The 27,438-nt window shown below is 41.1% G+C and overlaps 1 protein-coding gene across 4 annotated transcripts in view; it reads left to right on the top strand.

The window, feature by feature from the left end:
- Positions 1–21,258, top strand: part of coro2aa (coronin 2Aa) — a 42,879-nt gene extending 21,621 nt beyond the window's left edge. For 3 of the 4 annotated variants that reach the window (XM_082535103.1, XM_082535102.1, XM_082535104.1), the window contains exons 2-12: positions 7,835–8,035; positions 12,395–12,511; positions 12,836–12,985; positions 13,549–13,728; positions 14,343–14,459; positions 15,825–15,929; positions 16,053–16,149; positions 16,709–16,821; positions 16,943–17,033; positions 17,332–17,600; positions 18,432–21,258. In XM_082535103.1, the coding sequence (XP_082391229.1) occupies positions 7,835–8,035; positions 12,395–12,511; positions 12,836–12,985; positions 13,549–13,728; positions 14,343–14,459; positions 15,825–15,929; positions 16,053–16,149; positions 16,709–16,821; positions 16,943–17,033; positions 17,332–17,600; positions 18,432–18,569 (1,578 nt within the window). In that variant the 3' untranslated portion in view covers positions 18,570–21,258. Of the gene's footprint in view, positions 1–110; positions 221–7,834; positions 8,036–12,394; positions 12,512–12,835; positions 12,986–13,548; positions 13,729–14,342; positions 14,460–15,824; positions 15,930–16,052; positions 16,150–16,708; positions 16,822–16,942; positions 17,034–17,331; positions 17,601–18,431 lie in introns of those variants that run through there. The other variant, XM_082535105.1, reaches the window with a different exon arrangement.
- The last annotated feature ends 6,180 nt before the right edge of the window (positions 21,259–27,438 follow it).

Raw genomic sequence — 27,438 nt, 5'->3', positions numbered from 1 at the left:
CACTTTAGAGAGTTACAGTTTTGGTCTTATTTCCTATCAGTGATAGCATCTCATATCTTCTTTCCATGTTTTAAACAAACCCTGAACTCTGAAGGTAGGATAAAAAGAAAAAAAGTCCTGAAAGTGTAAACATGGATTTCAAACTGATTACTTCGGGAGAAGTTGTATCAGGACTACGGGAGCCTGGGATCGACCCACCAACCTTCCAAAGTATCCCTGGGTGAGTTACTGACCCTAAAGACTTCCTTCATCAGTATGGATTAGTGATAGAGAAGTGCTGTGTATGCAGATTGGAGTGCAAAGTGCTTTGAGTGGTCGACAGGACTGAAAAAGCACCATTTATTTACGGAGGCTTTCTTCTTTGACACGCACACAAACACAAAATACACGCACTTGCAATTTTACCGGCAGTCCAGGATCAGTGGGAGGTGTTTGGTTGCATTTAAGCTTTTATAACCTAAAGAACAGATAACCAGATCTGTCTGATAATCAAGTTTGTCTCTTGACCTTCATTTTAGCACAGCGGCTGTTTTCTCAAAGTGCAGGGTTATCGTAACTGCACAAAGATTACCAGAAAACTGCAGAACAACACACAAGCTCTCCATGTTCGATTAAATCTTACACCAAATCACATAAACGCTCACTTCAAGGTGCTTTTTATTGTAAGGTAAAGACACAATAAAATGGAGAAAACACCAACAATCAAATGACCCCTTATGAGCAAGCATTTGGCAACACCGGGAAGGAAGAAGTCCTTTTTAACAGGAAGAAACCTCCAGAAGAACAAGGCTGGGGGTGGGGGTAAGAGAGGGGAAGAGGGGGGATACTTTCACAAAAATGGGTGAGGTGTAAAAAAAAAAATGGGAAAAGTGGATCTCATTGCCACATCAGCTCCATTTCTGTCAATATTTTGAATTAAAATAATGGAAACCCTACAACGAAACTCCCATTAATCTGTTTTTTTGCCCTGTTTTTTGAGCTCTCAGTCGGACCATCCACGCCCTGTTCATCCGAATACCGTATACGTTAATCATTAGTTCACTCTTGTCTCTACGTGAGTTCATACACCTGTAAAACTGCTCGCCAGGAGAAAAGGACTCTGAACGTACCTGGCGTCCAAAGTATCCATAAATCGTGCTGGGAGGTCAGACACAGTTTTGATGAAAGAGAAACTGAGATGGTTTGGAGATAGTGGTGTGTGTGTGTGTGTGTGTGTGATTGTGAGGATATCTCCAGGTAAACGCAGCGAGGCAGGTGGACATATCCTGGCCCATCTTTTCATACTTGCTCACATGTGCGCTCCATTGCATTGAAGCGGCTCCAGGATTATCACTGTGGCTGTTATCCTATTACAGGAGAGAGGTTGTAAGCTGTCATCTGTGTATGATATCACCTAGTCTAAACAAAGGGAGGTGTGTGTCGCTCAGTCGTGCGCACACAGTGATTCAGTGTGTATGTGCGCGTGTCTGTGTGTGCCATGTGCTCACACCTGTACATACCTCGTCTTGAATTTCACTCTGAGCGTTTACAAAACACGACATCTGCAGTTTGAGAAGCCAGTGCTCGTGCCCGCTTGTTTTTCTTCTTTTTCTTAAGATTCACCGTGTTTCGATGAGAATTACTGCTGACAGCAGAGGGGAGGAATTGATTTCATACTCATAGGAATTTTGGAGGCTAGAGGCTGGGCACCAATAAGTGAACTTTGAACTGTGAAACCCCTCCCTCAGTGCCAAGCTAGTCAAAGAAAGGAGTGGCTGCTAGTCTACGTGGTTATGACTTACGAGGTGCTTAAAAGGCAGTCTCTAGGAGAGGATGTATACACAACTACAGACCTACAAAGAACTCAGGCAGAACAAACCAGATGTACAATATATCTTTTTTTTTTTTTAAAGAGTCATATCTGTGTTTTCAGTTTAGTTTCATGACTGTTTTTACAGCCCCCTTAATGCGGTTACCGCTGTGACTCCCTGCTCACAGACTAAAATAAATTTCCCTCTGACAAAAAAGACTGCATCTCCTCTTTTTTTAAATTAAATTTTATTTTATTTTGCCAGACATAAAGCCTGTCACAGAAGTCCTGATGAATAAAATCATTTTCCCGCTGTCAGTGAGCATGCCTGGTTGCCTTTTGATCAGTAAGAAGCCACAGTAAAAATAGCCAGAATAGTGTTTCCGTCATCAGTTCTGTGAAGAGCAAAAGACAGGCCGCCCACCACCCGGCAGCCTGCTGCGTACCTGCTCCAAGACGCAGCTGAAAGAAAGCTGCCACCGGCCTGATTACAACCCGCTTTAGACGCGACAAGATGTCCTAGCTGTCGGCCCTGGAAGCTTCTCCCTCTGGTCTTGTAAGCCTCAGCAATACATGAACGCTGATTACAGCAGTCCAGATGTGGTCCGGGTTGTAATTGCGTGTAGCTCGCTCGCCAACTGATGCATTCAGTCTTTTGCTAAAAATGTGCATCAGAAACCTCAGTTAGAAGGGCGAATGATGCCAAACCATCCACTAGAAAGAAGAAATGGTTTGATGAAAGACAGACTTCAACATTTGAAGAGGTTTGGAGACCCTTTGTGAACAATCTGGTTAATTGATTATTGCAAACCGTGCAAAAATCTTTTGCACTGGAAAAAGCAAACTCCAATATTTTTTTTGTAAAGTTTTTTTGGATACGTCTTGTTAAAATAAAGATATATATATATATATATATATATATATATATATATATATATATATATATATATATATATATATATATATATATATATATTTTAAACTATTTTAATAACAGTTCTATGACTGAATTCCCCTCACACCTTTATGGCTGTCTGGCATATTTACAGTTCGGTTTATTTAACTTCCAGTAAGGAAGTTAACAGGTTTTTTGTTACGGAGCAGATAGAGCAGAATAGATGTCATAAAAACCTGATAATCACCATGAATTTGTTTTCAAAACTAAGCTTCCACCTTCAGACATCAACGAATCTGTGAGATAAGCTTTAGCGGCGCCATCTGTCATGTTTTCAGTGTTTCAACTTAATTTAATATTTAAACTACTTTAAGCAGTCCATACTTTAACATGGAACTATAACTATACAAACGTTGTTTTTTAAAGTTATTACAGTGTGTGGGGAACAACTTTCAACTAGCAGTTTTAGAAGTTGCGTAACTCGCACTGTAGCACAGTGTGCACGACCTACAGCAAAAATAACTTGGAAAATATGTATTTTTTAAGTGATTTGATTACAGTATCTGATATTAATACACTAAATCTCTGTCTGTGAACCTACTACGTGATCAGGAGTTAACACACATCTTACAACAGTCACCTCTAATTTATATCCACAAAATTTGAATAATATGATTATATTTAATGTATTATGACACCATGATTTTCTTGGCACCCACCTAACAATGGGCTAGAATGACATTTGTATAGTAGAGCAGGACCTGAGCATTAGCCCCCAAACATGGGCTAATTTTTAAACCGTCAGTCCACCAGCCCTGTTTTGTTTTTTTTTTCTTCTCTTTTCTCAGTCTCATGATGTGTCATTTTACCAACAACACAAATGGATCAAACAATACTGTAGCACAGCCATAAACGAATACACGTGATCTGAAATTATAGCTCCACCAAAAATTATGTTTCGGAGTTCTTTTAATACAGTCACTGCTCGAAATGAAAAATGTGGGTTTTATCAGAGGGGCTAGTTGAGCATCATGCGTTGGTATGGTGGGGCTGAGTCATTTTTCCATGATGAACTGAGCGACAATCGCACTTTTGCACACGCTTTACGAACAGGTCGAGTGTGTGGTTCAGGCTGGCTGACGGATGCATTACGCGGGCTCGTCTTCAGAGACAGCGGTCAGATTGAGTGAGGGGAGTGCACAGCAGGGAACGGTAATAGTAAAATAATCCTACTGGTTTAATTAAAGCCCTTGTAAGATGGTTTCCATTCATTTTTTTTGTATTACAGTTAATTTAGACATGTACTGTATATTAACCATTATTCCAGTGAGTGGACTGGCATCAACTTTTTGTGGGTGTTCACGGCTTTTCTATCAAAACCAGGAGGTGTTTCTGGATTAAATTTGGTCCAAATGTATATCTCACATGGTCACAATTTTATGAAGAGCCTCTTGCTTTATTTTGCTTTAAATTATTTCAGCATTTTTATACTCCCTGTGTGTGTAAGCCATATAGCATCTGCTCTTGCATTTTAGCATATGAACTCTTAAAGTGAGGGCGACTGTGGCTCAGGGGATCTGTCCCTGGGCTCTCTGTCCTGGTCGTTGTGTCCTTGGGCAAGACACTTCACCTACTGCCTACTGGTGTTGGCCAGAGGGGCCGATGGCGCGATATGGCAGTCTGCCCCAGGGCAGCTGTGGCTACAACCGTAGCTTGCCTCCACCAGAGTGTGAATGTGAGAGTGAATGAATAGTGGAATTGTAAAAAGCGCTTTGGGTTCCTTGAAAAGTGCTATATAAATGCAATCCATTATTATTTTTATTATTAAAGTAACGGCTCACAGAGCTGCCCTCACAGCTGCAGACTCAGACTTCAAACTTGCTTGTTCAAGTATCTTCCAGATTTGCTGCTTTTTTTTTTTTTTTTGCATCTGCTATAATAAAAAAATAAAAATTAAACTGGACTGGATAAGATTTGAAGATGCATCACGTGGCCCTGTGAAAAATCTGGATATTTTAGATGAATCAGTTTATCTGTGATCAATTTTAGGAGAAGCTTTAGCAAAAGAAAAGAGACACCATTTTTCAAGTTACTCTATTTTAAGCATTTAGGTTGAGGATGAGCGAAATGTCTTTTTGTTATTGCAGCAATTGCTGACAAGGTAACTGTGGTAATCGCAGTCATGGATGTGACTGATGAACGCCTGAGTGGCAATTAGAGTCTTAAACACCTGAGTAGTTTAAATCCTTCTCAGGTTCCCGTGTGGCAGTACGAGGCTCTCTGTGACGGCCTCGGGCTAGGAGGTGAGAGGTGGAAGGGTAAACTGAGCCATGAAGTCATGCTCCACACCTCTGTAGCATTCTTCTTTCCTTTCTTTTTGCTTTCTCTAAACCTGATTTTTTTCCTTCTGTTGGTCTAAATCCTTCCTCGGCCTCTTTCCAGCCACACCTGCATCATGCTCACCATGTATTTATTTAGCCATCATGTGAAAAACCAGAGGGCAGTCCACATAAAACAGGAGCATGATGTCACTGTTTTCAGTGACAAGATTTGCTGTAGGTGCGATTTGCAGGAAAACACAAACCTGTAATGGGTTTATACCTCCACCTCCTACTGCTGTTGTTCTTGTTCTTCGATGTTCCTGTAGCTCTCTAATCGCTCTCTCCATTTACTATACTTTGTTGGTTGAATCCATTTTTGCGTTCTTGTCCATCAGCCGCCTCCACCCCTAATTCATAAGTAATGACCATGCAGCAGGCAGGCGGAAAGCCAGCCAGAGCAGCAGAGCAGACATGCTGGCTGGCCAGACCTCGTCCCAGTGGAGCAGAGCCACTTATCTCTCACAATAATGACATATGCATCGACTGGCTTAAGGGGAAGCGGCTAAAAAGAGAGTCCGGATTGGGAAAGTATTGCAGGTTTTTCACTCCTTATACATTAAATGTAGTAGACTTTATTGAGAGCTGTAATACATTTTGATGACACTGGTTAGGAAAAAGCATGTGTATGTGATACAAATACAATTAAAATCTTTACTGCGGATATTGTCATTCACAACATATACACAGATGAGCTCATATGGAACAAAAGCGAAAGTGAAAATGTTCTCCCAACCATTTCCAGTAGGTAGATTGTTACACTTCTAGTTAGCCTTTCATAACTAGCTTTATAAGCCTAAAAATAAAACCAGATGTGCTTAAAATAGATCAAAGATGGTTGTTAAAAATGAAGCTCTGAGCTGCTCACATTTTCTACCTTGATACATTTCGTTCATGTTCAGTAGCTCAGTGGTGTCTTTATCTATTTTTAGATGTAACTCTTTCTTGGATGCTTTGAAGTACTAACATGGAGAGCAACTCACTGTCAATGCACTACATACTGTTTTTATATTGTAGTTTGGATGCTCGCTAGAAGTACGCCGACCTTAAATGGCCAAAAAACAATAAAATGATGATGTGTCTGTTTGTGGACTTGTTTCATTACATCATTATTTAATACGTTGTGCTGACTTATTACATGGAACCCAAGCACTGTAGCCTATTTCCAAATGAAGTGAGAAGTTATCTACCAGTTACTGCCGGGCGGTTTGCTCAGAAATTGTTTAACCACAGTCTCCTTGGAAAAGAAACGCTAAATAATTGGCATATAAAAACAAGCAAAACCTACATCCATTAACACGTAATGGTAATAAAAATGGGACTAAAATACTACCCTGTGGAACGCCACGAGTTATGCACTTTTTGGCTTGAGACAGCTTGTGTCCTGAGGTTGACCTGAGTATTTTCCCTCTTTGTCCTACTTGACATTTTACGTTAATGCCTCAGTCGCACAGGCCACAAGTCCAATCAGTGATCTACCCGGTAACCACTGGTCGCTAGGGAAACATGGGTATTCCTTGAAAGTAACAATGTAATAGTAATTAATATAATTACTAAATTTAGTACAGTAACATGCTACCTCGTTGCATAGAGGGTTCTGATCCAAAACCCACCATGTGATCGTTTTAGTTGCTGGCAGGATACCACGGTCACCAATAGATACTCTCATTACTCTGCAAGCGGCAGTAAAAGTTGAAAAAATGTGATACTAACCGGAAAAAGAGATGGTTTGACCTCAGAGTAAAAGTTGTGCATTACTGCTGTAGTGGTAAAGGTGCAGCTTTTTCTTTGAAGGGAAACTGTGTCCATTTCACTACCACTCTGAGTAATTTGCAAGTTCTTTTCCATGCAAACTACTAGCAACCTGTAGTAGTTTGCATGGACCTGTAAGTCTGTAGGCTTGCGTGGGACGTGATAAAGTCAGTGCACATATTTTGGAATAGATAGAGCTGATGGTGCATACTTACATGGACTGTAGACAGCAGACTTCCCTGGTGGACTTGTCTCTTTGCTCATGTTATTGATCTTTAACCCCACTTTTCCTACCTATGTGCACCTAGTTCATATTAAATAGGGGCAAAATGGCCCACATAAGTTAGAAAAAAGTCATTAGCAGATATTTAAGGTAAAAACTTTTTGTTGTTTACAACAGAAAATAATTTTTTCTACCTTCAAAGCGGTTTTTAATTCCTTTGAATGATGTTGAGTGTACACTTTCTGTCAGTGAGTTTGAGAACTACATTTTGGTTAAAGAGCAACCCTTCATACATCCGTCTGCCATGATGCATATGGTGTCATTCCTTAATTAAGTTAACCCCCCTTTTACTGTTTGTTTGATGGTCCATAGATGCTGCAGTAACCCTGCAGAACATGTTTTTATTTTATTGTTTATACTTTAACACGCTGGTTTCTGTGTCATGCTTTTTATCTGAGACGTGGCTGACCACCTCTGATACTGAAATAAAATCTGTGCTGCTTTTATTGTTTTATGGTTTACCAGTGAAGCCATCGCTGCTTTGATCTGAAAGGTCTGTGTCACAAAGTATGAGATAAGGCGAATGCTCTAAGAGTTTTTTTTAATTTTGTACTTCTTATGGAGCAGCGAGTGTTAGTTTTGTTATCAGTTCCCTGTTTTATTACATCTACCATTAAATAATACCCTCCTGTGCTCGTGGACCAGGAGGCTTAGTGCCTATAAAATCCTCTGTCTTCATAACTGTGCGATGGATGGCTCTCCTTGGCTGACCTCTCTTCTCCTCGCCCTTCCCTCAGATGACATGGCGTCCTCAGTACCGCAGCTCCAAGTTCCGCCACGTGTTTGGTAAGGCCGCCACCAAGGAGAACTGCTTTGATGGCGTGCCAATCACACGCAGTGTGCAGGACAACAGCTTCTGTGCGATCAACCCACGTTTCCTGGCTGTCATCACTGAGTGTGCTGGAGGAGGGGCCTTCTTGGTCCTGTCTGTCCATCATGTGAGTATCTGTACCTCGCATCAGGTTCACAGGCATGAGCCACGACATGAGCAGTATGTCAGCATTTACCTCATAATGCAGAGAAGACACAAGAATAAGGTGCCATTTTTTCCCCACTTGTGTTGTTCCAGTCAGACAAAAGACCTAAACTGAGCACCTCTGACTCCTCAAAGTTAGGAATGACTCAAATACTGTGTGTCTGCTTTATTTCTAAGTGGCAGCTGTTGTCCCAATGAAACAACATCTCAGCAAATCTGAGGATTTTTTTTGGCTGGGTTACAGATGAAGTCCATATATTAAACAAAAAACGGTGAGCAAAAAGTTGTGACATTATGGAAGAGATTTTAGGTGTACAGGTAGTTGGTCTGCAGAAATGCTGTCTCTTAACTTGTCACATTTCTCAGAAGATAAAGTGAAAAAGTTCACTTTAATGTAGTTCTTAAAAATTGCTTCTTTTGACTAGCAATGGCATAGACAGCTTCATCTCTTACTGTTGATAAATTGAAGGCAAAAGCAAACAAACATGATCTCAGTTATTAGAATAAAGAAAACACTGGATTAACTGTATGAGCATTAGTTGTTCCTTAGCATCATGTCACATTGCTGTTAATATCTAAGGCCTCAGACATGCAGATCTACAGACAGGTCAGGGCCCTCCTGGCAAGCAACAAATGCTAGGGAAAAATGTGTATTCCCCAACTGGTTTGCAAGTGGTTGCTGGGTGAGATCAGTCACAAAGAGGGTACTTGACATGGTCTGCATTTCCTGTTTGTGTTACATTTTCACAGTTTCACTACCACTTGGTGAGTAGTTGAAGAGTGTTTGCAGACGAGTCTGCGTCTTCTATACAAACTACAGGCGACTGTGGGAATACGCTAGTAACTAAAAGAATTCGTGCAGCACTTTCTTTGTGACCAATGCCACCTAGCAACAGCACGTGACCTTCAGCAACCACTCAGCAGCCAGTTGAGGAAAGCGTGATTGAGGCCTTATCAAACAAATTAGGATTTCCACACAAAAAAAATCAAACAATTTTTTCCATCGCTTTCTTTTTCTTCATTTTTTTAGGCTGTTTTAAAAAGGTTTCCCAGATGTCTGCATTTTTAAAAAAAATCAATTTCTTCAAACTTTAACTTGTTTCCCAAGAGAGCACAAGGGTTGCATTATCCAAATTTATTGAAAAAACTGTTCTGAGAGCACTATAGACTGTAGTGATATTCAAAATGGATTCGCGTGATTGTTCCTTTTCTGGTTTCACAGATATATTCAAAAACAAAATGGCCCTTCTGAACTTTCACCACGCTAAAGATTTCGCACATGTTTGAGCAAAGATCAGCCAAAAAGCTCTTGCTTCTCAGCATTTTTCTTCTAACCTCAGATAAAGTGAACGTTTTGGAGGGCAGAATTGTCTCTGCTAATTGTTCACCATCTCTTTCTTCTTTTTTGTTCTTCCTGCATGGATATACACACCTGGGTCTGATTATAAATAGCTCAGCATTAACACAGCCTGAAGAATCTCTAAATAAAGTACAACCCTGGCTGCTCATGTGCTACAACCTAAATATCACATCATTAGTCTGTCTCATTCCCCCTTCACTCTTTCACACATGATTTATGCGTGTTATGACATCCACTGCTGATGTCAGCCACAACAGCAGAACAAATAAAAGTCGGCCCTCACGTTCTAAACAGATCCTCTGTCTCTCTGTACATCTCCAGTCCAGAGGGATTCATCAAGCTCCTCACCTCTCTTTACTTTGCCTCTCTGTTTGAGTTATCACCATCCTCCTGGCATGTGTAAGAGTTGCATAGGAGCTTAGGAATGACATAACTCACGTTCTGACCCCTCTCTTCCCCTCCGTTTCACTATTCAAAGGATGTGAAATTTCAGCACTCCCTCCCCTCAATCGCCTCCACATCCCACCTCTGCCTGTTACAGATGAGCTGTTGTTCTGTGACGAAAGTAGTTAATGCATATAAAAACAGGAGCAGATGTAATACTTTTTTGCGTGCATGCGTTGGGCTCGCTGGAAGTTTAAATAATGGTTACGTCATTTTCTTGTTTCAAACACACCTTACGCACCTACAGGCTATTGAGCAGGAATGTCAGTTTAAACGAGCTTCGGCTTATACGAATGGAACAATTAGCCGGCTTGTTGAGGCGGAAAATCTTCCGCGTTGTACGAGTATCATTGTGTGTCTGTTAAAAACAGTTAGTGTAATTCCACCTTCAGTCTGAGTAGTTAGTTGTCATGTTGTCATGTAGAGTTGGCTTTTTTTTTCTTGAATGAAAATACCCGCCCTAACCTGCACATGTCAGCACGTCGTGTTTAGATACATGGAATTTTCACTTACCTTTGGTGGTTCCAGAGGCAGCTCTCATAAACGTCCTCAAGGGATGTCACTCGAGTGTGGTTGTAGCCACAAGGTACAAGTCTCAAAGTAAAGGGGAAAAGAAAAATCTGGTGTGGAGTTGCTACATTACAGATTACTTAGCTGCATAATGCAGCAGTATCATCTCAGACTGAAATGTTGGCTCTCCTGGTTTGATTTCTTTTTTTTTTTAAATTGTCCATTATGAGTCTGTTTATGATGAGCTGTGACTAAATAGATGGAATACTTATAAGCACCAAATTCACTCAGTGCGTAAGAAGATGTTTATACAGGCAGACCTGCAGATATTAACGCCAAATCTGCAGTTTCACTCAGATTAAAGCAAAAGTCTACGTCTTTTAGTGCCTGTCTGGGCTTTTGTTGTTCGTGTTTTGTTCTCATTTCTCATCAGTTTTAGGTTTTAACATAGCTGACTGCCTATTTAGCATCACTTAGCAGCTAAATCCCGATATTTTCCCAGAGGAGTTGGTAGAGAAAACCCCCCCCCCCCAAACAAAAACAGTTGAATTCATTGGCTGACGACAAATGCAACTCCAGGTGAATGCTAATGTTATTCTATCATACATTCACTCAGTTTAACGTCGATAGGTTATATCGCTGCCCACAATTGGCCAAAAGAAAAAGTTCAGCTGTTAGAAGTATATAGAGGCAGCCTGAGCTCTCCAAACTCTGTAACAAGGCTGCACAGAGGTCAAGGAAACTGCTTTTTATGTGGGCAGCTCGACTTCTTGGATTGAGCTACAAAAAAACTCTGAAATTACAGACACCAGTTCTGTGATTTTTACGAACATAACCTTCAAGGGCACTTCAGGGGACTGCTGGCACAGTTTGTTTTAATGTACAGTATAGTGCAAAATTGTTATTTTGCATGTTTTTAAATAGGCTGTCTTTTTTGTTTTTCGTCTCTTTCCTTCCTCTATATGTTGGTTCTGTGCAGCTCGGGTTATGGTCACTACATGCCAGTTACTGTAGATAAAGGATAAAGCTTGATTTAGACTTCTGTGGGAAATCTGCATCCTAACTTAACCGGGAACTCCTCTTAACCCTACACTACGACTTTCCATGCCATTCAAGTCACTGTGGGCTGGGTCAACCCGACCTATATTATTTCTCAGGGTGTGTGTGTGTGTGTGTCTGTGTGTGTGTGTGTGTGTGTGCGTGTGTAAGATGCTGTATATTATAAAGTAAAGAACCTACAAAAGTAGAAAGGAAACCCCAACTATCAGACATCTCCCTATGAGCAAGCAGTTGGTGACCATGGGAAAGAAAAACTCCCCTTTAACAGGAAGAAACCTCCAGCAGAACCTGGCTCAGGGAGTTGCAGCCATCTGTCATGAGCAGTTGGGGTTGTGGAGAGAAAGATGGGACAAAAGACACGCAGAGAGACGGAGATTAATGATAACTAATGATTAAATGCAAAGTGGTATATAAACAAATAAATGTGGAAAAAAAGGCAGCACGGTGGTACGGTGGTTAGCACTGTTGCCTCACAGCAAGAAGGTCCTGAGTTCAATTCCACCAACAGGCCAGGGTCTTTCTGTGTGGAGTTTGCATGTTCTCCCTGTGTTTGCGTGGGTTCTCTCCGGGTACTCCGGCTTCCTCCCACTGTCCAAAGACATGCAGCTTGTGGGGATAGGTTAATTGGATAATCGAAATTGCCACTAGGTGTGAATGTGCGAGTGAATGTGAGTGTGAATGGTTGTCTGTCCCTATGTGTTAGCCCTGCGACAGACTGGCGACCTGTCCAGGGTGTACCCCGCCTTTCGCCGGGAGGGAGTAGAGAGGGCGTCCGTCCGTCTGTGAGATAAGATGGGGCCCGATTATTCATAACAGGATATGTGAGGAGAAGGATTTCTCATTCCACAGTGTAGCGAGCAGCTGATTAGTGGTTTCACTTTTGTTTCCAAGAGGAAAAATATTGTGATTTTCCCTAATGTCCATGTTTTGTGTTTTAAATTTTGCCAGACGGGTAAAGTGGACCCTCAGCAACCTCGAGTGTCGGGCCACAGGGGCAACGTGTTAGACATCAAATGGAATCCCTTCAACGAGTGCTGCATCGCCTCCTGCTCCGAGGACGCCACGGTTTGTACACCGAAACGCACACAGAGTCCATTTTCAGTGAGGTTTACTGACGTGTTGTCATTTTCATGGGATTTGAGCATGTTGCAGCAGGGAGATCATTTTATAGCCTTCAGAAAGGAGCTAGAAGTCATTCCTCACATTCCTCAGCTCTGACCTGGCAGATGCTCAGAACAAATCACTGTAGAGAGAGAGGAAAAAACCTAGTTTCAGGCTATTTGTTTTAAATGTCTTTCTCTGTTGGCTGTTCTTTGTGGATTGAGAAAGAGATGGTTTGTTTCTGGCACGGATCTTCATCAATTTGGTCCTCTTTGTGTGTGTTTGTAGGTTAAAGTGTGGGAAATCCCTCCTCACGGTGTGTATAAAAATATTACAGTACCGTGGAAGGAGCTCCAGGGTCACAGTCGCAGAGTGGGCCTCATCGAGTGGCACCCAACTGCTAACAACATCCTCTTCAGTACTGCCTATGACTACCAGGTAACACACACACACACACCACCTCTTACACAAGCCTGGAGTCATTTATAGACAATAAGATAACGAGGCATGAACTCCGAAAGCACTGTGACCTAAACCGAGAGCACTTATCTGTCACAGTGCAGCCCTGCAGTTCACACTGAACTGACCTGTAAAGATTTCAGATATTACATTACACAGCATCACGAGCACTTTGTTTGTTAGCCTAAGTATTCAGATCGTTTTGGGCCGTAGGTGCGATGTCTTAACTCCAGAGATACGTGCTCCAGTTACTGCCTGTATTTGCACACATGCTGGCCTCCCATGTTTAAACAATTCTGCCTCTTTTCATCCACACAGCTGAGTGCAATAGCACAAATTCCTTTGAGATAAGCAAAGTATGCACTGTTATGTCCATTCGCACAACCGTTATGTACCACTCTCTGTAATTACTCGGCCCTCTGAGCGGCTTAATCGTATGTGGTTTACTTGTAGCACACCACCAGTTACTTTCCACCCTTTAATGTGTCTGACTTCTTGGCCTAACCACCTGCGTTGATCTCTGTGTGATTCTCCGCCTCCAGATAATGATCTGGAACCTGGACTGTCCGGAGCCGGTGATAAAGAACCCCGTGCGGACCATCAGTCACCACCCAGATGTTGTCTTGTCCATGTCTTTCAATACAGATGGAAGTCTTCTTGCTACCGCCTGCAAGGACAGGAAAGTCCGCCTGATGGAGTCGCGCTCTGGAACGCTGCTGCGGGTACTGCTGTGTGCACGTGTGCACTTCTCTTATCTTCCCTTTTTTTTGTAATGGGGGAAAAACAGCAAGTGATCTGAATTTAAACACTTTGATTTTAGGTGGAAGACTCAGACTTAAGCTTAATTACCTCAGTCAGAAGCTGCAAATGGTATCGTTTAACAGTAGGAAGTTCAGACCAGCGTAAAGTCCATGTGACAATCTGTCTAAACTGGCTCTCATTTGTAAAAGAAAATTATTGAACTGTAAGCCTGCGTTTGGTCCACAGTAGCATCACAGCAAATATTACATAAGTGGGAGTTCCCTACTTGTTACTGCCCCCTCCGCTCCCTGCGTGGGAACCCAGGCACTCATCCAGCACCACACAGCCAGAATTGATACCTCTGGCCTGGCCTGGATAACAGAGTAGCCCCACAGCCCACCGGGTCACCAGCCAGTGATTCACACACTGTTCATCAGTCTTTTCTTGCTTCCTTTGCCCAGTCAGGGAACTCCTACACATATTACATCCCAGTGGTGTAACACAAACCTCTTTATATGACTTATAAGTGGCATAAATGTTCATCGGGGTTCATTGATTAATGCTGCACGTCATGTGTACTGTGTCACGTTTGCAGGAAAGCAGCTGCAAGACGCACAGAGCCAGTAAAGTGCTGATCCTGGGAAACACCAAGATGCTTCTCACATCGGGAACGTCGCGCTACAATGATCGGCAGATAGCACTGTGGGATCAGGTGAGAGACGTTACAGAGCAATGCAGCAAGACATTTGCAACAAAATATCACAATTTTACAAAAAGCTTTTGTGTTTTTTGTAGCAAAGCAAAAGGTTAAGAAAAAAGAGAAATGTTCATAGTAAAAATGGCATTTTTGAGATCTCACACACGTGTTTATTTACATTGAACACATGTTTACTAATAGAATATTAATTGAAATAGCTAATTGATGAAGAAAAGCATTAATGTCAGCAAATGTCTGGTGGGGGTGTTTGTTTTGTTTTTTTTGTCAGTCGACACTCCTCACATCGATTACTTGTTAAACTTGTAGATATTTCTGATCAAATTAGGATCATTCTGACGAGGATTTGCAAAGACAGGACAGACTCTGGATAATAAATATCGCAGCACAAGCATTCGTGTAAACAATTGTAATTGTGAGCTCAGCGCTTACCTGCTGGTCTGGATGCTGGAATAATGAGAGCACCCTGTTCCTTGGGGGCAGTCTTGGCTAAAAATAGTCAGGCTGGTGTGAATAATTTGTACTAAGTTTAATATATTGAACACTTATATCCAGGGAATTTAGCAGGACTGCAGGAGGAGGAGAAATCGGGAAATTGGCAACAACAGAAGGGCCACAAATAAGTGAAATCTAAGCTTACAGAGTATTAATAGTAACACGAGTGAAGTAATGGTCAGCATATTACGTCACCATTGGAGAGGTCATGACTTTTGGCAGCTTCATTTCCTGGTCTACATCATTTAAACCCCTGAGCTTTGAGATAAAGTTTTCTTACCTGTGAAATTATCTGATGTGCAGCCAGGTTCATGTTCTGACCTTTTTTGCACAAGGAAACATTTTTTGTAGCGTTTTTCTGACAACATTTGAGGATTTCTTTTTCTTGTAAAGTCAGAAGTTGTTGTATTAATGATATCTCAGAATACTTCCTTCACTACCAAACACCTCTCGAGCCTGTCACAAGTGCAACTCTGCCACCTAGTGGATGAAATGCACCAGTTCAGCAACCCTGCACGTTTACCTGAGCAGCTCACTGATTCCCGTGTTCAAGTGGAGCCAAAGTTATTTGTCACATCGCGATTATGTCATCACCCAGTCTCATCACACATAGTAGTCTAGTAGTAGTAATAGTTGGTGTGCCAGGCCGGCGTGTTGTGATGATTTAGAGCGTATCGTGGGTGGAGGATTAAGGCAAAGCTCGGATTAGGGATTGAGCGCTCAGTGTTTTTAATTCGCCGCTGCAGAGTGCTTCTTAGGGAGCATTGGATTTCAGTCAGTGTTTTGATATTTTCTGTATGTTGTTTACATCAGCGCCGCGTAGGTCTTGTGTTTTAACACGTTTTTGATCCTCGTGTGTGTTTGTAGGATGATCTGTCCGCGCCTTTATTGGAAGACAACCTGGACGGTTCGTCGGGGGTCATTTTTCCTTTCTACGACCCCGACACACACATGCTCTACCTTGCTGGGAAGGTGGGACTCTGAAACATGTTAAAAAAAAAAACCCCAAACAAATCATAACAATCATATTAAAAGCTTCATACAGAAAATATTCTTTATTACTGTTACAGAGACTTACGCTTTTTATCTTTTTAGGGTGATGGAAATATCAGGTACTATGAGATCAGCACAGAAAAACCATACATTCACTTCTTAACAGAGTACCGCTCACAACTACCTCAGAAAGGACTGGGTAAGGAACACACGCACATAAACACGCGCTCAATTTTAAACTTTATTAATGTCACCGACACATTATTTCCTAAAGTGAGTGTTAATAAAAGACGTGACAGTTGAACCCTGTTTGGAAACTCCGCCTACTGTGATGACACTGTGCACCTTTAAGCAAATTTGCTGTGCAAATAAGCCTCCAATATTTGCATAGCCAAAACAGCTGATCGAAGGGGTTGTGGCTCAGGTCAGGTGTACAGGCAGCAAAAAAGTCACATGTGCACTTGATAGATTTGTTATTTCACCTGTTTGTTGTGGTTAAAATGTATATTAGAATCTCCCAAAGCGCTTAGTGAAGTGGACTTGTAGTGGCTCTGCTTTATAAAGTTACTCTGATACAGGTTAACCTTTAACTGCCTGCTGCTCTGCCTGCAGGTGAATTTCCTGGTGACAGAGGAAAGTGTGTTTTTAAAAAATAAGATTTGAGTCCCCATATAAATACAGTACATCTTACCTTGACTAATATTGATGCTGAAAATAGAATGAATACAATCTGTGTGCGTCTGTGTGTTAACCTGCAGGTGTGATGCCGAAGCGAGGCCTCGATGTGAGCTCCTGTGAAATCTTCAGGTTCTACAAACTGGTGACAATCAAGAGTCTCATCGAGCCTCTTTCTATGATTGTACCCCGCAGGGTAAGTGTTGCACAAAAATGGCAGACACCACTGCACAAAGAAAAACAAACATCCAAATTGAACACATTTCACAGACCTAATGTTGAATATTTTTCTGAATCTGCCGTGCACGTGTCTCCAGTCGGAGTCGTACCAAGAGGACCTCTATCCAATGACGGCTGGAAACAGGCCTGCTCTGACTGCAGAGGAGTGGCTCGGTGGCATGGACAAAGGTTAGAAGTAAAGAAAGATTGTGCGTGAGATCTGTTTGTGTCCAGTAGCCTCTGAAATTGCATTTATTTGTTACCTTTGATATTCCGGTGCTTCACTTGTATGTGGGTAAATGAAATATCCTTTCAATAGTCTTTTAGCTTGTCTAATGAGTGTTTAAATGTGTGTGAATGTGTGTTTGAATGGGTGGATGACTGGATATGTAAAGCGCTTTGGGGTCCTTAGGGACTAGTAAAGCGCTATATAAATACAGGCCATTTACCATTTTTAAATCCCTGATCAGCATCCTTTGTTTCCTAGGTCCATTGCTAATGTCTTTGAAGCCAGGAAGTCAAATAGCAGAGTCCTTCTCAGACATGAAGGCAGTGGGCAACTCACTGGAAAACTCGCTAGACACTCGCAGGTCTCAGGGCAGACCGTGCATGCTACAGCTCGCTTACATTCAGGACCAACTGGAAGCCAAAGAAAGCAAAGAGGACAGCAGCCACACAGTGGATGACAGGATTCAGACACCCGTCACCAACGGAGAAGATGCCACGCTTTGCTCTCCTCCCAGAACAGAGAATGAGGTGCTGGATGGTTTTGCTTTTTCACAGACACACAAAGGCAGACGTAAAAGCAATATGAGCTATATTTAGTTGCATCCTAGTCAGTTATTCTTTGCAATGGACTTGAAATATAGAAATGCGTCCTACTTGTTACTTATCCGCTGAAAGTCGAGTACATGTCCCAGGATATTCTTCAGTTAAGGTTGTGTCATTGGAAAAAGATAAACTGTTACAAGTAAACAGATATATACACAAATGAGGAGAAATTCTGAAAGTACGCTAAAGACACTGAACTGTTTTTAGGTCCTGTGTAGTTACTTTTAGGAAACCTGAAGAAGCCGTGGCACTCAGAAGGTTCAGACTGCTTTAACGTGAGGCCAAAGAGGCACAACAAACTAAATCCATCATGAGTAATGAGTGGTGGAAAATATTAAGTACATTTACTTATCACAAGATCACAAGAGGAGGCACAAATCCGTTTGGAGTTTGCATCAGGAAGGGCATCGGGTGTGAAATTTAAAAGAAGCTTTTACTGAAGTACCATCTTGAAATACGATGCACTGATAAAATTTAGATTCAGCAGGTTTCTGTTACATCTTTGATTATAAAGCTGGGGTAAAAACAGGTGGAAAACTGCATGCCCGCAGCATTAAAACCCCACTTACTGTGAATGTGTCACTAGTTATTGTTTTTCTCCACTCGAGGCTTGTTTTACCTTGACGGCAGCAGTTTGTAGTAGAGACGTTTAACTGAGCCTGTAGCCTAAAAGTGAGGCAGACGTGTTCCCCGAGTCTCCAGTGGGCACAAGAGCCGTGGTTTAACTCCTTATCCCGTGCGTGTGTTTGTCCACAGCTGCGGTTGAAGTTCCACAAGCAGCAGGAGGAAATCAGGCGGCTGAGGGAGCTCCTCAACCAGAGGGACGTACGCATCAAACAGCTGGAGCTGGAGATTAAGAACATCAAGAACTCCCAGAGTCAGAGCTCACTTTAAGACTTTCTCCAATTGCTGAGTCACCCTCACCTCCTCACAGGGGTAGACGCACACAGGTGTACCAACCTACTTAACCCCGTTTTTAAAACTGCCGCAGTCTTCGTAAGGCCCCGGCTCACCGGTTTTCCTCTAATGAGCCCCACGCGCTCACTGCACAGGGGCCCGTCAAGCCTCGATTTTATGTTGTTTTCCTTTTTTTTTGGTTGTTATCTTCAGTTTGTCGTTTTGTCGACTCTACACAGGGTGCACATCTCTTTGCTCGTGTACATACTTTTAAAACTCTCTGCACCTTTTGACCATCCCCGCCCCCTTGCCTCATTTCTTTTGTACGCTTCCCTATGCAAGCTCATTGAAATTTTTTCGCTTTTTTTTTTTTTTTAAGTTGACGGATAAAAGGATGTTTGTGCCGCGTCGACCGAATGACGTGGCTGTGCGTGCGTTGCTTGAAAGTTGTGGCGGACACCAGACATCCCGTGTGATTGTGAGATAACGCTGCGTTTATTTTCTATGCCTGTTGATTGTTTTTGTTTTCTTTTTCATCCAACATTCAAACTACTGTAAGTGAAATGACTGTGTTTAAGTTCAGCAGACAGATGTGATATGTGTGCATGAATGAGAGCGAAATGAATGAATGACTTTGTTTTTAATTCTTCTATCATTTCTTTTAATGACTGGAAAATTGGTGGAAATGATCCGTTTTGCTGCGGTTAACGTGTAAGCCAATTCAGTAACTGATGCCATGTAGCAGTTTGGATCTTGACTTTTATATTTATTTTAAAATAAGGACAGAGAAAATGCCATTTAATCAAATACTTGAACTTGCTGTTGTAATTTTGGCAAATACAGCATGCAAAATGTTAAAAAAAAAAAAAAAGGACAAAACCCTGTTTGCTTTTTCCTACTGCTTTCTGATCATACTTCATTTACCTGATCAGTTTTAGGGCAAAATGGTATCTACTGTTGAAAAGGACACAAATGTACCTCACAGCTCTGATAAAGCTGTAATAACATTAATATGACAACAGTCAGATGTTTTAACCAGGTCATTTATCCTCTTCTCTGGGTATATTAAATCAACAAGCAGGACTCTTTTATTGCAAAACTCAATTCTGACTCAATTGAATTTTTAAAGATGATTCGCAACAGCAGTCATCTCAAGACTTTATTTTTCTATATTTTTTAGTGTAAAGACTCTACAGAGGGAAAACCCCAGGCATGTTTCCCCTGTATGAAGTGTCTTGATTTTAGTTTAGAAACCTTATCTGCTTGAAATGTGGAGAACGCATATACACTGAAAAAAACTGAGAAGCTACAGATGTCTTTATGTGTATGTTTGTAATCTATTGATTTCAATATGAACAAACATGATTCCATCCATGGATGGATGGATGGATGGATGGATGGATGAAACCCAATTCCAGAAAAGCAGTGATGCTGTGTAAAATATAAGTAAGAACAGAATGCAATGGTTTGCAGATCTCAGACTTTGAGAAAATCAAATGGTCATTTTGAATTTGATGGCAGCAGCATGACTCATAAAGTTGGGAAATGGTCCTGTTTACTACTGTGTAGCATCCCTGATTCTTTTAACAGCAGCCTGTAAACATCTGGGAACAGACGAGACCAGCTGCTGGAGTTTTGTGCGACTGAAGGTCCGATCGAGGCTTCCAGCTGCTCAACACTCCTGGATCTGCTGTGTTGTTTTTGTTTCATGATGAGACACATACTGGTCAAAGGTCTGGACTGCAGTTCAGCCATTCCCACACTCTTCTGTTATGAAGCCATGCTTTTGTTATAAATGGAATGTGCAATTTTGCATTTTCATGTTGAAGTGTACAAGGGATTAGCTGAAAGAAAAGCCTCATCTTGAGGAGAGCACGTGTTAATCTAGAACCTGAATATACCTTTCAACATTGATGTTCACATTTAAATACATATAGCTTCTTTTCTGCGTGGTAGAGCTTTAACCTGCATTTATGGATGGAAATCACTGTGAAGTGTTCCTGAGCTCATCTGTTTTTAATGCAGTGCTGTCTGAATATTGATTTTTGGGCCTTGCGCACAGAGATTTCTCCAGATTCGTGCAATCGCTGTCGATGATGAGATCTTCAAAGTCTTCCTCTTTTTGCGCCCAGCCACGTCACTCACCTGTTGCCAATTAACCTGATTAGCTGCAGTCTTCCTCCAGCTGGTGCTTTTTAGCTTTTTTCCTTTTGTTGCTCTCCTTTTAAGACACATTGCTGCCATTAAATACAGAATGGCCCTAATTTTATTTTCTCCTTAAAATGGTTATTAGATTTATAAATCATTACATTCTGTCTTTACTTTACACAGCATCCCAACTTTTTTGTGTCGTTAAGCCCCACTATGTTATAAACATACAAAAAAGACGCCTGCAGATTCTTTTTTTTTCCAGTAAATGTACATTAATGTGTCAGTATCACAGAGTTAAGTTATATGATATAAGAGGTCTGTACATTTCCAGCAGGTGAGGTTTGTAACTAAGCTGTCTGGACTGCAGTGGGCCTAAAGACAAATAGGATGACATTTACCAGTGTTGTGTCACATTCATTTTGTGCTGGGCGAATGTTCAGAGAGCGTTCACTCAGCACAAGATTTCTCTGCTATCCTGCCTCAGAAGCTGGTATAAATAAAATCCGAACAAAAAAGCAAACAAACAAACAAAGAACCCTGTCATCAGCCAAATTATTGTTCTGAGCAACAATTTCACAATCTGTGCGTCCCTAAAGTGGACCATGAGTGGGGATTGATTTGTGCGCCGCTGTTTACAAGCGTGAATTCTTGGGCTCACTTTGAATATCTACGGAGCTGTGATGACTAAGCAGCCTGCATCTGCTGCTCACGGAGGTTCTTGTTATGGTTTAAAGTCCACAGCAGTCCAAGACTGTTTATCAAAACTAACCATGTTTTAATGTTTAAAAACGTAAAATGCCTTATCGTTTTAGAATAGGTATAAAATACCAGTACACTGTTTCAGCTAAAAAACAAAACACTTCTGAAACGAAAATGAGGGGAAAAAAGACAACCTGGTCCACATCCGATTTACGCACTCTGTAATTTATTTTCTATCTATTTTTAAAAGCTTAACCTTAAAACAGCAGGCTTGTGACTGCACAGTGTGCATATACTGTTTTAGCTGAACAGCTGATAAAAATCTAAACTGTAGAAGTGTTTCTCATGGCTTCTGCCACCACCATGGTACAGTCAGACCAGAACATTTGTTTTCAGATTTCAGGCAGCTGGTTTTAACTCGTATTTTTCCCAGCTAATTAAAGAGATACATTCCTAAATAATAATAATAAAATAAAAAAACCCTGACGGACACATAGATGTAGATGCCACTTGCAGATATTAGCACAGCAGCAAAGCATGTTAGTTTGCTTTGAGAAGCTGGTTTGAGTGGTTTGTGGGATTAGAAAAACACTATAAATGCCAGTCTAAAGGTAAATACTAAGAAAAATGGTCAGATGTAGCACCAGTGATCACACATGCCTGTACTGACGCACTCACGGGCACAAGCACAACAGTGATCTTCTAGATTTGGCACGTTTCAGGTGCAGCATAGAAACCACACACACACACGTACACACATACAGATCAATGCAATTGTAATGCGTGCGCGACCCCTTTGACCTTTGGCCAGACAGTTCTAGCAAAGCTGCATCTCATGCTGACTTTTGTCCAGTAGCAGCAATGCCTGACCGATGTTTAACTTCCACTAGAGGACCAGTCTCAACACATTCCCATCGTTCAGCGGCTGAGTTGCGATGCCGTCTGAATAAATTCTCAGCCTGAAATGCTGAATATCACCAGTTAAATAGCAACAGCAGCTGGCATTTTGAGTCAGCCTGTTTCTTTAGCAGTCCTTTTATAGCTGCTGAACCTTCAACAGCAAACTGCCTGCCTACTGCTGAATCTGGTGGACCCTTTCATTAACACAACAGGCTCTTCCAGTACTTTGATACAAATACATTGCAAATTTATTCTTTTTAGGTTAATGTAATTGCAGTTGAAAATGTTTTTTCTTCCCTGATAAAATACCTCTAAAGTTGTCCATTTTCTTATTGTCTAGTCACAGCATGTTCATTTAATTTATATAGCATATTTAAAACAACTGCAACTGACCTAAAGTGCTTTCTGGGCAAATGCATTTACATTCAAGAGCTCCAAAAACCCAGTTTCAAAAACACTAAACTCACATGGCAAGACACATAACAGCAAGTGAAGAGGAGGTAGATCTTTAGAGCTAATTTAAAAGTGTCCATCGTTGGGGGGTTGCAAGCTTTTGGGAGGATGACACTGGTAGTGAGGCAAAATACAGAGTTAAAAAATCTGTAATATACTGTTGAGCTAAACAAACTAAAAAAAAAAAGGTAGGTTAAAGACCCTACAATAACACAGAACAATCAGGTGATCCCTGGATGAACAAGCACCTGGCAACAGTGTGAAGGAAAAACTCCATTTTATCAGGAAACCTCTGGCAGAACCAGGCTCAGGGAGCGAGGGGAGGAAGACGGGACAGAAGACGCTGTTGAAGAGAGCCAGAAATTAATAATAACTAATGATTAAATGCAATTGCACCAGATTTTTAAACAACTGTTTGGACATATGTGGATAAAGGACCAAGTGCCTTAGTTGGGATGTTAATAGAGCTTCGCCAGCTGTGGTATCATTTAGTCTAAGGAAATGTTTCGCCGTTCAGGATTTCAATCATCCAGACTATCAAAGAAGCTCTTTATATGTTTCATCCACATAAGAGCGGTAGTGAATATATTAAGATGTATAATAAAAGCAGAAGAGGACCTAAAATGTAATGTTGCATTTACTGGAACCTGGTAATCCATCATATATATATACACACACTGTGGTGGATACTCCTAATAAACAACCAAAGGATCCAATATTGAGATCAGTGTGTGTCCATGTGATCCCTGCGAGCCAAAAGATCTGTAAATGCTAAGTTTGAATTTATTTCTACTCTTTGATCTGCAAGATGTCCTTAACATGGTGATCTCAGGGACACAGCAACTCCACCCGTCTGCTGTTCAAAGCCTTTTGGTTTTGAGGGGCAGCCAGAAGAAAGTTGGCTTGAGGGGAGCGAAGGAACTGCACCAAAGCTGAGTATAACAATTATTTAGAACTGTGAATCATGCAAAGCTACTGTAGTAAAGTCCAAAACTGAAAATAGGGAGGTAGAAAAGAACATAATAGGCCTCATTCAAGGCAAACTCAAGTGGTTATATTGTTATGGTTGTTTAATTACCAATTAGATATTGGATTAGATACTTACTAGGACTTTAATTACATCCTTCTAACTGTATATTAACACCAATATCTAATTGGTTAATCACATAGACAAGTTCAAACAGAATCAGAATGAGGTCATTTAAGTAATGCTGAACATGTCATTGTTGTTGGTGCCAGACGTGCTGGGCTGAGTATTTCAGAAACTGGCGATCTGCTGGGATTTTCCCCAAAAACCATCTCTAAGTTTTACAGAGATTGGTCTGAAAAGGAGAAAATACCCAGTGAGCAGTAGTCCTCTGGGAGAAAATGCCTTGTTAATGGCAGAGGTCAGAAGAGAACTCAAACTCAAATAATCACTTTATGTTACGTTATAACCAAAATCTGCAGAAGAGCACCTATCTGGTCTACAGCAGCAGAAGACCACACCAGGTGCCATCAGAGAATGGGAAAACTTAGGCTACAGTTCACACAGGCTCATCTAAATTTGACCACAGAAATTTGGAAAATGTTGCCCGGTTTGATGAGCCTCAATTTCTGCTGCAACATTTGGATGGTAGGGTCAGAATTTGGCATAAACAGAATATAAACAAAGCACAGTTCTATCTTACCTTTGTAGCCTATCGGCAGTACGTGCTGCTGGTAGTGTGCAGTGGTGTGCGGGATATCTTCTTGCCAAACTTGGCTCCCTCTTGTGCCAACTGAGCACTAGTTAAAACACCAAGTATTGCTACTGACCATATCATCCTCATTTATAACTACATAGTAGCTGTCATCTGATGGCTCTTCCAGCTCTGAGGGATAACAAGCCTCCAACTATGTAAGGCTGTCATGTAGAAATGAACCAAAATCTGTGAGGAATGTTTCCAGGCTCTTGCTGAGTCTATGCCACAAAGAATTAATGTTTTACATAAGTACTACTTGGTACTAGCAAGGTGTACCCAATAAAGTATCTGACAAGTGTACAAATAACTTTTCACACAGGGCTGTGTTTATCTTAATCTGTAGAGGTTTACCAAAAAGACAGTAGTGTAGTAGTAGTAGAACAAAAGTCCCACTCCTTACATTTAAAATTTCTCTCCAGCTTCTAATTACAAAACTAACAATCCAATGCTTTAATTGGTGGAGAAATGGCATCTAGTTTAATCTGATTTCATACCGTGTGAAGTCACTGGGCCATCAAAATCGGAAACTCGCTGCCAGCTCTGATACCCTTTGCCTTTGTCTTACCCTCAATGGCTCACTCGCGTAGAATATAATTTCAATATACGCACATCATACATTAGTATGAATAATTAACAATAAGGAGGGAGGGGAAAGGGACTGTTGTTTCTCCATAAGTGTTTTTTCTTGCCATTTCCTCCAAGTTATCATCACATTGTTGTGGTACCGTGATGACTATTATTGCTCTTGCTGAAAATTGTGATAGTAAAACTCTGCAGATGATGATCGTTCTGTTGCTCTGTTATGAATGTGGCGTACACTGAGTCCTCAGAGGGGAGAGAAACAACTCGACAAGCTGAAATGAAGCAATATCAATCCCTGCCCGAGACCTCTCGGCATTAAAGCATGCACACTGACAGTCTCTTACATTACGCCGGAGCAATAATGTAGCTCACTTGTAGCATTTGCTGTCTGATTTAATAAACTATGTCATTTATTGGTTGTTGCCGACTTTGTACGAGCCTCACTGCGTCAGACTTCCACAGATTTTAATGCAGTTATTTTGTGTCTTTAAAATGTATTTAGTAAAAATTTTATGTATTTTTTAAAATTCTTAAATTTTCCAGGGTAATCAAATTATCTCTGACTGTTGACATTCTCTATTAGAGCAGAACATAAGTGAAATATAAAACATGTCAATCAAACATGAACAAAAATGTGAATATTTCTTCTTTTTTTGTACAAAAACAGCACCGCTTCCTCGGTTGACTACAAATTACTTGAGAGTCTGAGAGTGCAGCACATGGAAACAAACATTTTCCATCTGTACACGATTGTCTGGGTAGTGTTTTTTTTTTTATAAGGGCAGCCTGGAGTAGATCAGCAGCCATAAACTCTTTAAAAGAGATTATCGTCTCTCCACAATTCAGTAATGCAGTTTTGTTGTCATTTCTGGTCTTATTATTAAGAATAAAGGTGTTACAGAGCAGTGGGCTCTGTCCTGAGGTTGCTTTGCTGTTTCTGTAAAGTGGAAAAATGACTGCACTTAGTTACAGAACGAACTATAAACTACAAGCTTGTGAGGGGCAGGAACCTTTTTTTCTTATCTATATTAATACAATACTTAAGCACCCATGTGTGCATTTAAAGGCGCTGCTAAATGCCCCCTCTCAACATGATTCCAGTGTGAATGATCGGAGACAAAATTCACAGACCTCATCTGGCAAAGTGCAGTTGAACCAAATATGATGCTGAATAAGTCAAAATGGGTATTTTCTAAAGTCAGTGTTTTAGAACTGAATTTTCTCTGTTTCATTTCCCAGTGAGCTGCAGTGCACAGACAGATACACCAAGAGTCAATTTTATGCTGGAAAAGACAAAAAACACAAACCAACTTTGGTCCCCATTTCAATAGTCGAACTCAGATTTCTGAGCCCCCAAAATTAACTTTGGCTGAAAGGCTTTTTTCTGTCCTTATTTTACAGACACCAAATTGTATATATGCATTGTTATACAGTAAGTGTTTCTCCTGTTCGTATCGGCTGTGAAACAGTGCCTTTGTCCTGTGACAAAAAGAAGCAATTGTTCTGTGTACGAATGTATTCTTAAGTCCAGCCAAAGCCAAAGTGAGGCTTCAGCATTCTGAATTTGCCAGTTGATTTTTTTCCCCATGATATTGCTGCATAGCAGATTACATAAAGAAAAGAAAGGAAAAACAAAATTAACAGGTGGCAAATTTTTTTTTTTTAGATTTGGCTTTTAAATCTGCTGCATTTGGTATTTCCTGTTGTGTCTGGGCAAAAGGAATTTTATGTGAAAGACTTTGGGTGCATTTTGTCCACTTACGTCACTACTGGTCATTATAATGTTTTAAACTCACTGGCCACATTGTTAGGTACAACTGTTCAGCTGCTCAGCAACATAAATATCTAATGAACCAATTACATGGCAGCAACCCAGCGCATTTAGATGTGATCAAGATGATGTGCTGAAAATCAAATGGAGGATCAGAACAACGAAGAGAGGTGATTTAAGTGACACTGAATGCATCAAGGTTGTTGGTGTCAGACAGGCTAGGCTGAGTATTTCAGATAATGTTGATCTACTGGGTTTTCCCCACACAACCATCTCTAGGAATTACACAGCGGTCAGGAAATGTTATGAGCTGAAAGGAAGGCAAATACAAACTCGTTACAATCAAGATATGCAGAAGAACGTCTCTTGAACCTTAAAGCAGATGGGCTATATCTGCAGAAGACCACATTCTGCCCCACTCCTGTCAGCTAACAGGAAACTGAGGTCTCTGGGTAACAAAAGCAACCATAACTTTATTGGCCACTTGTTATAACTAAGGTATGCAGAAGAGCATCTCTTTGGGCTTCAACAGCAGAAGACCATTCCTGTCAGCTAAAAACAGGAAACAGAGGCTGCAGTTCCCACA

The sequence above is a fragment of the Aulonocara stuartgranti genome, assembly GCF_965226115.1.
Source record: "Aulonocara stuartgranti genome assembly, chromosome: 6".
NCBI lineage: Eukaryota > Metazoa > Chordata > Actinopteri > Cichliformes > Cichlidae > Aulonocara > Aulonocara stuartgranti.
This window is presented reverse-complemented; position numbering and strand designations above follow the sequence as displayed.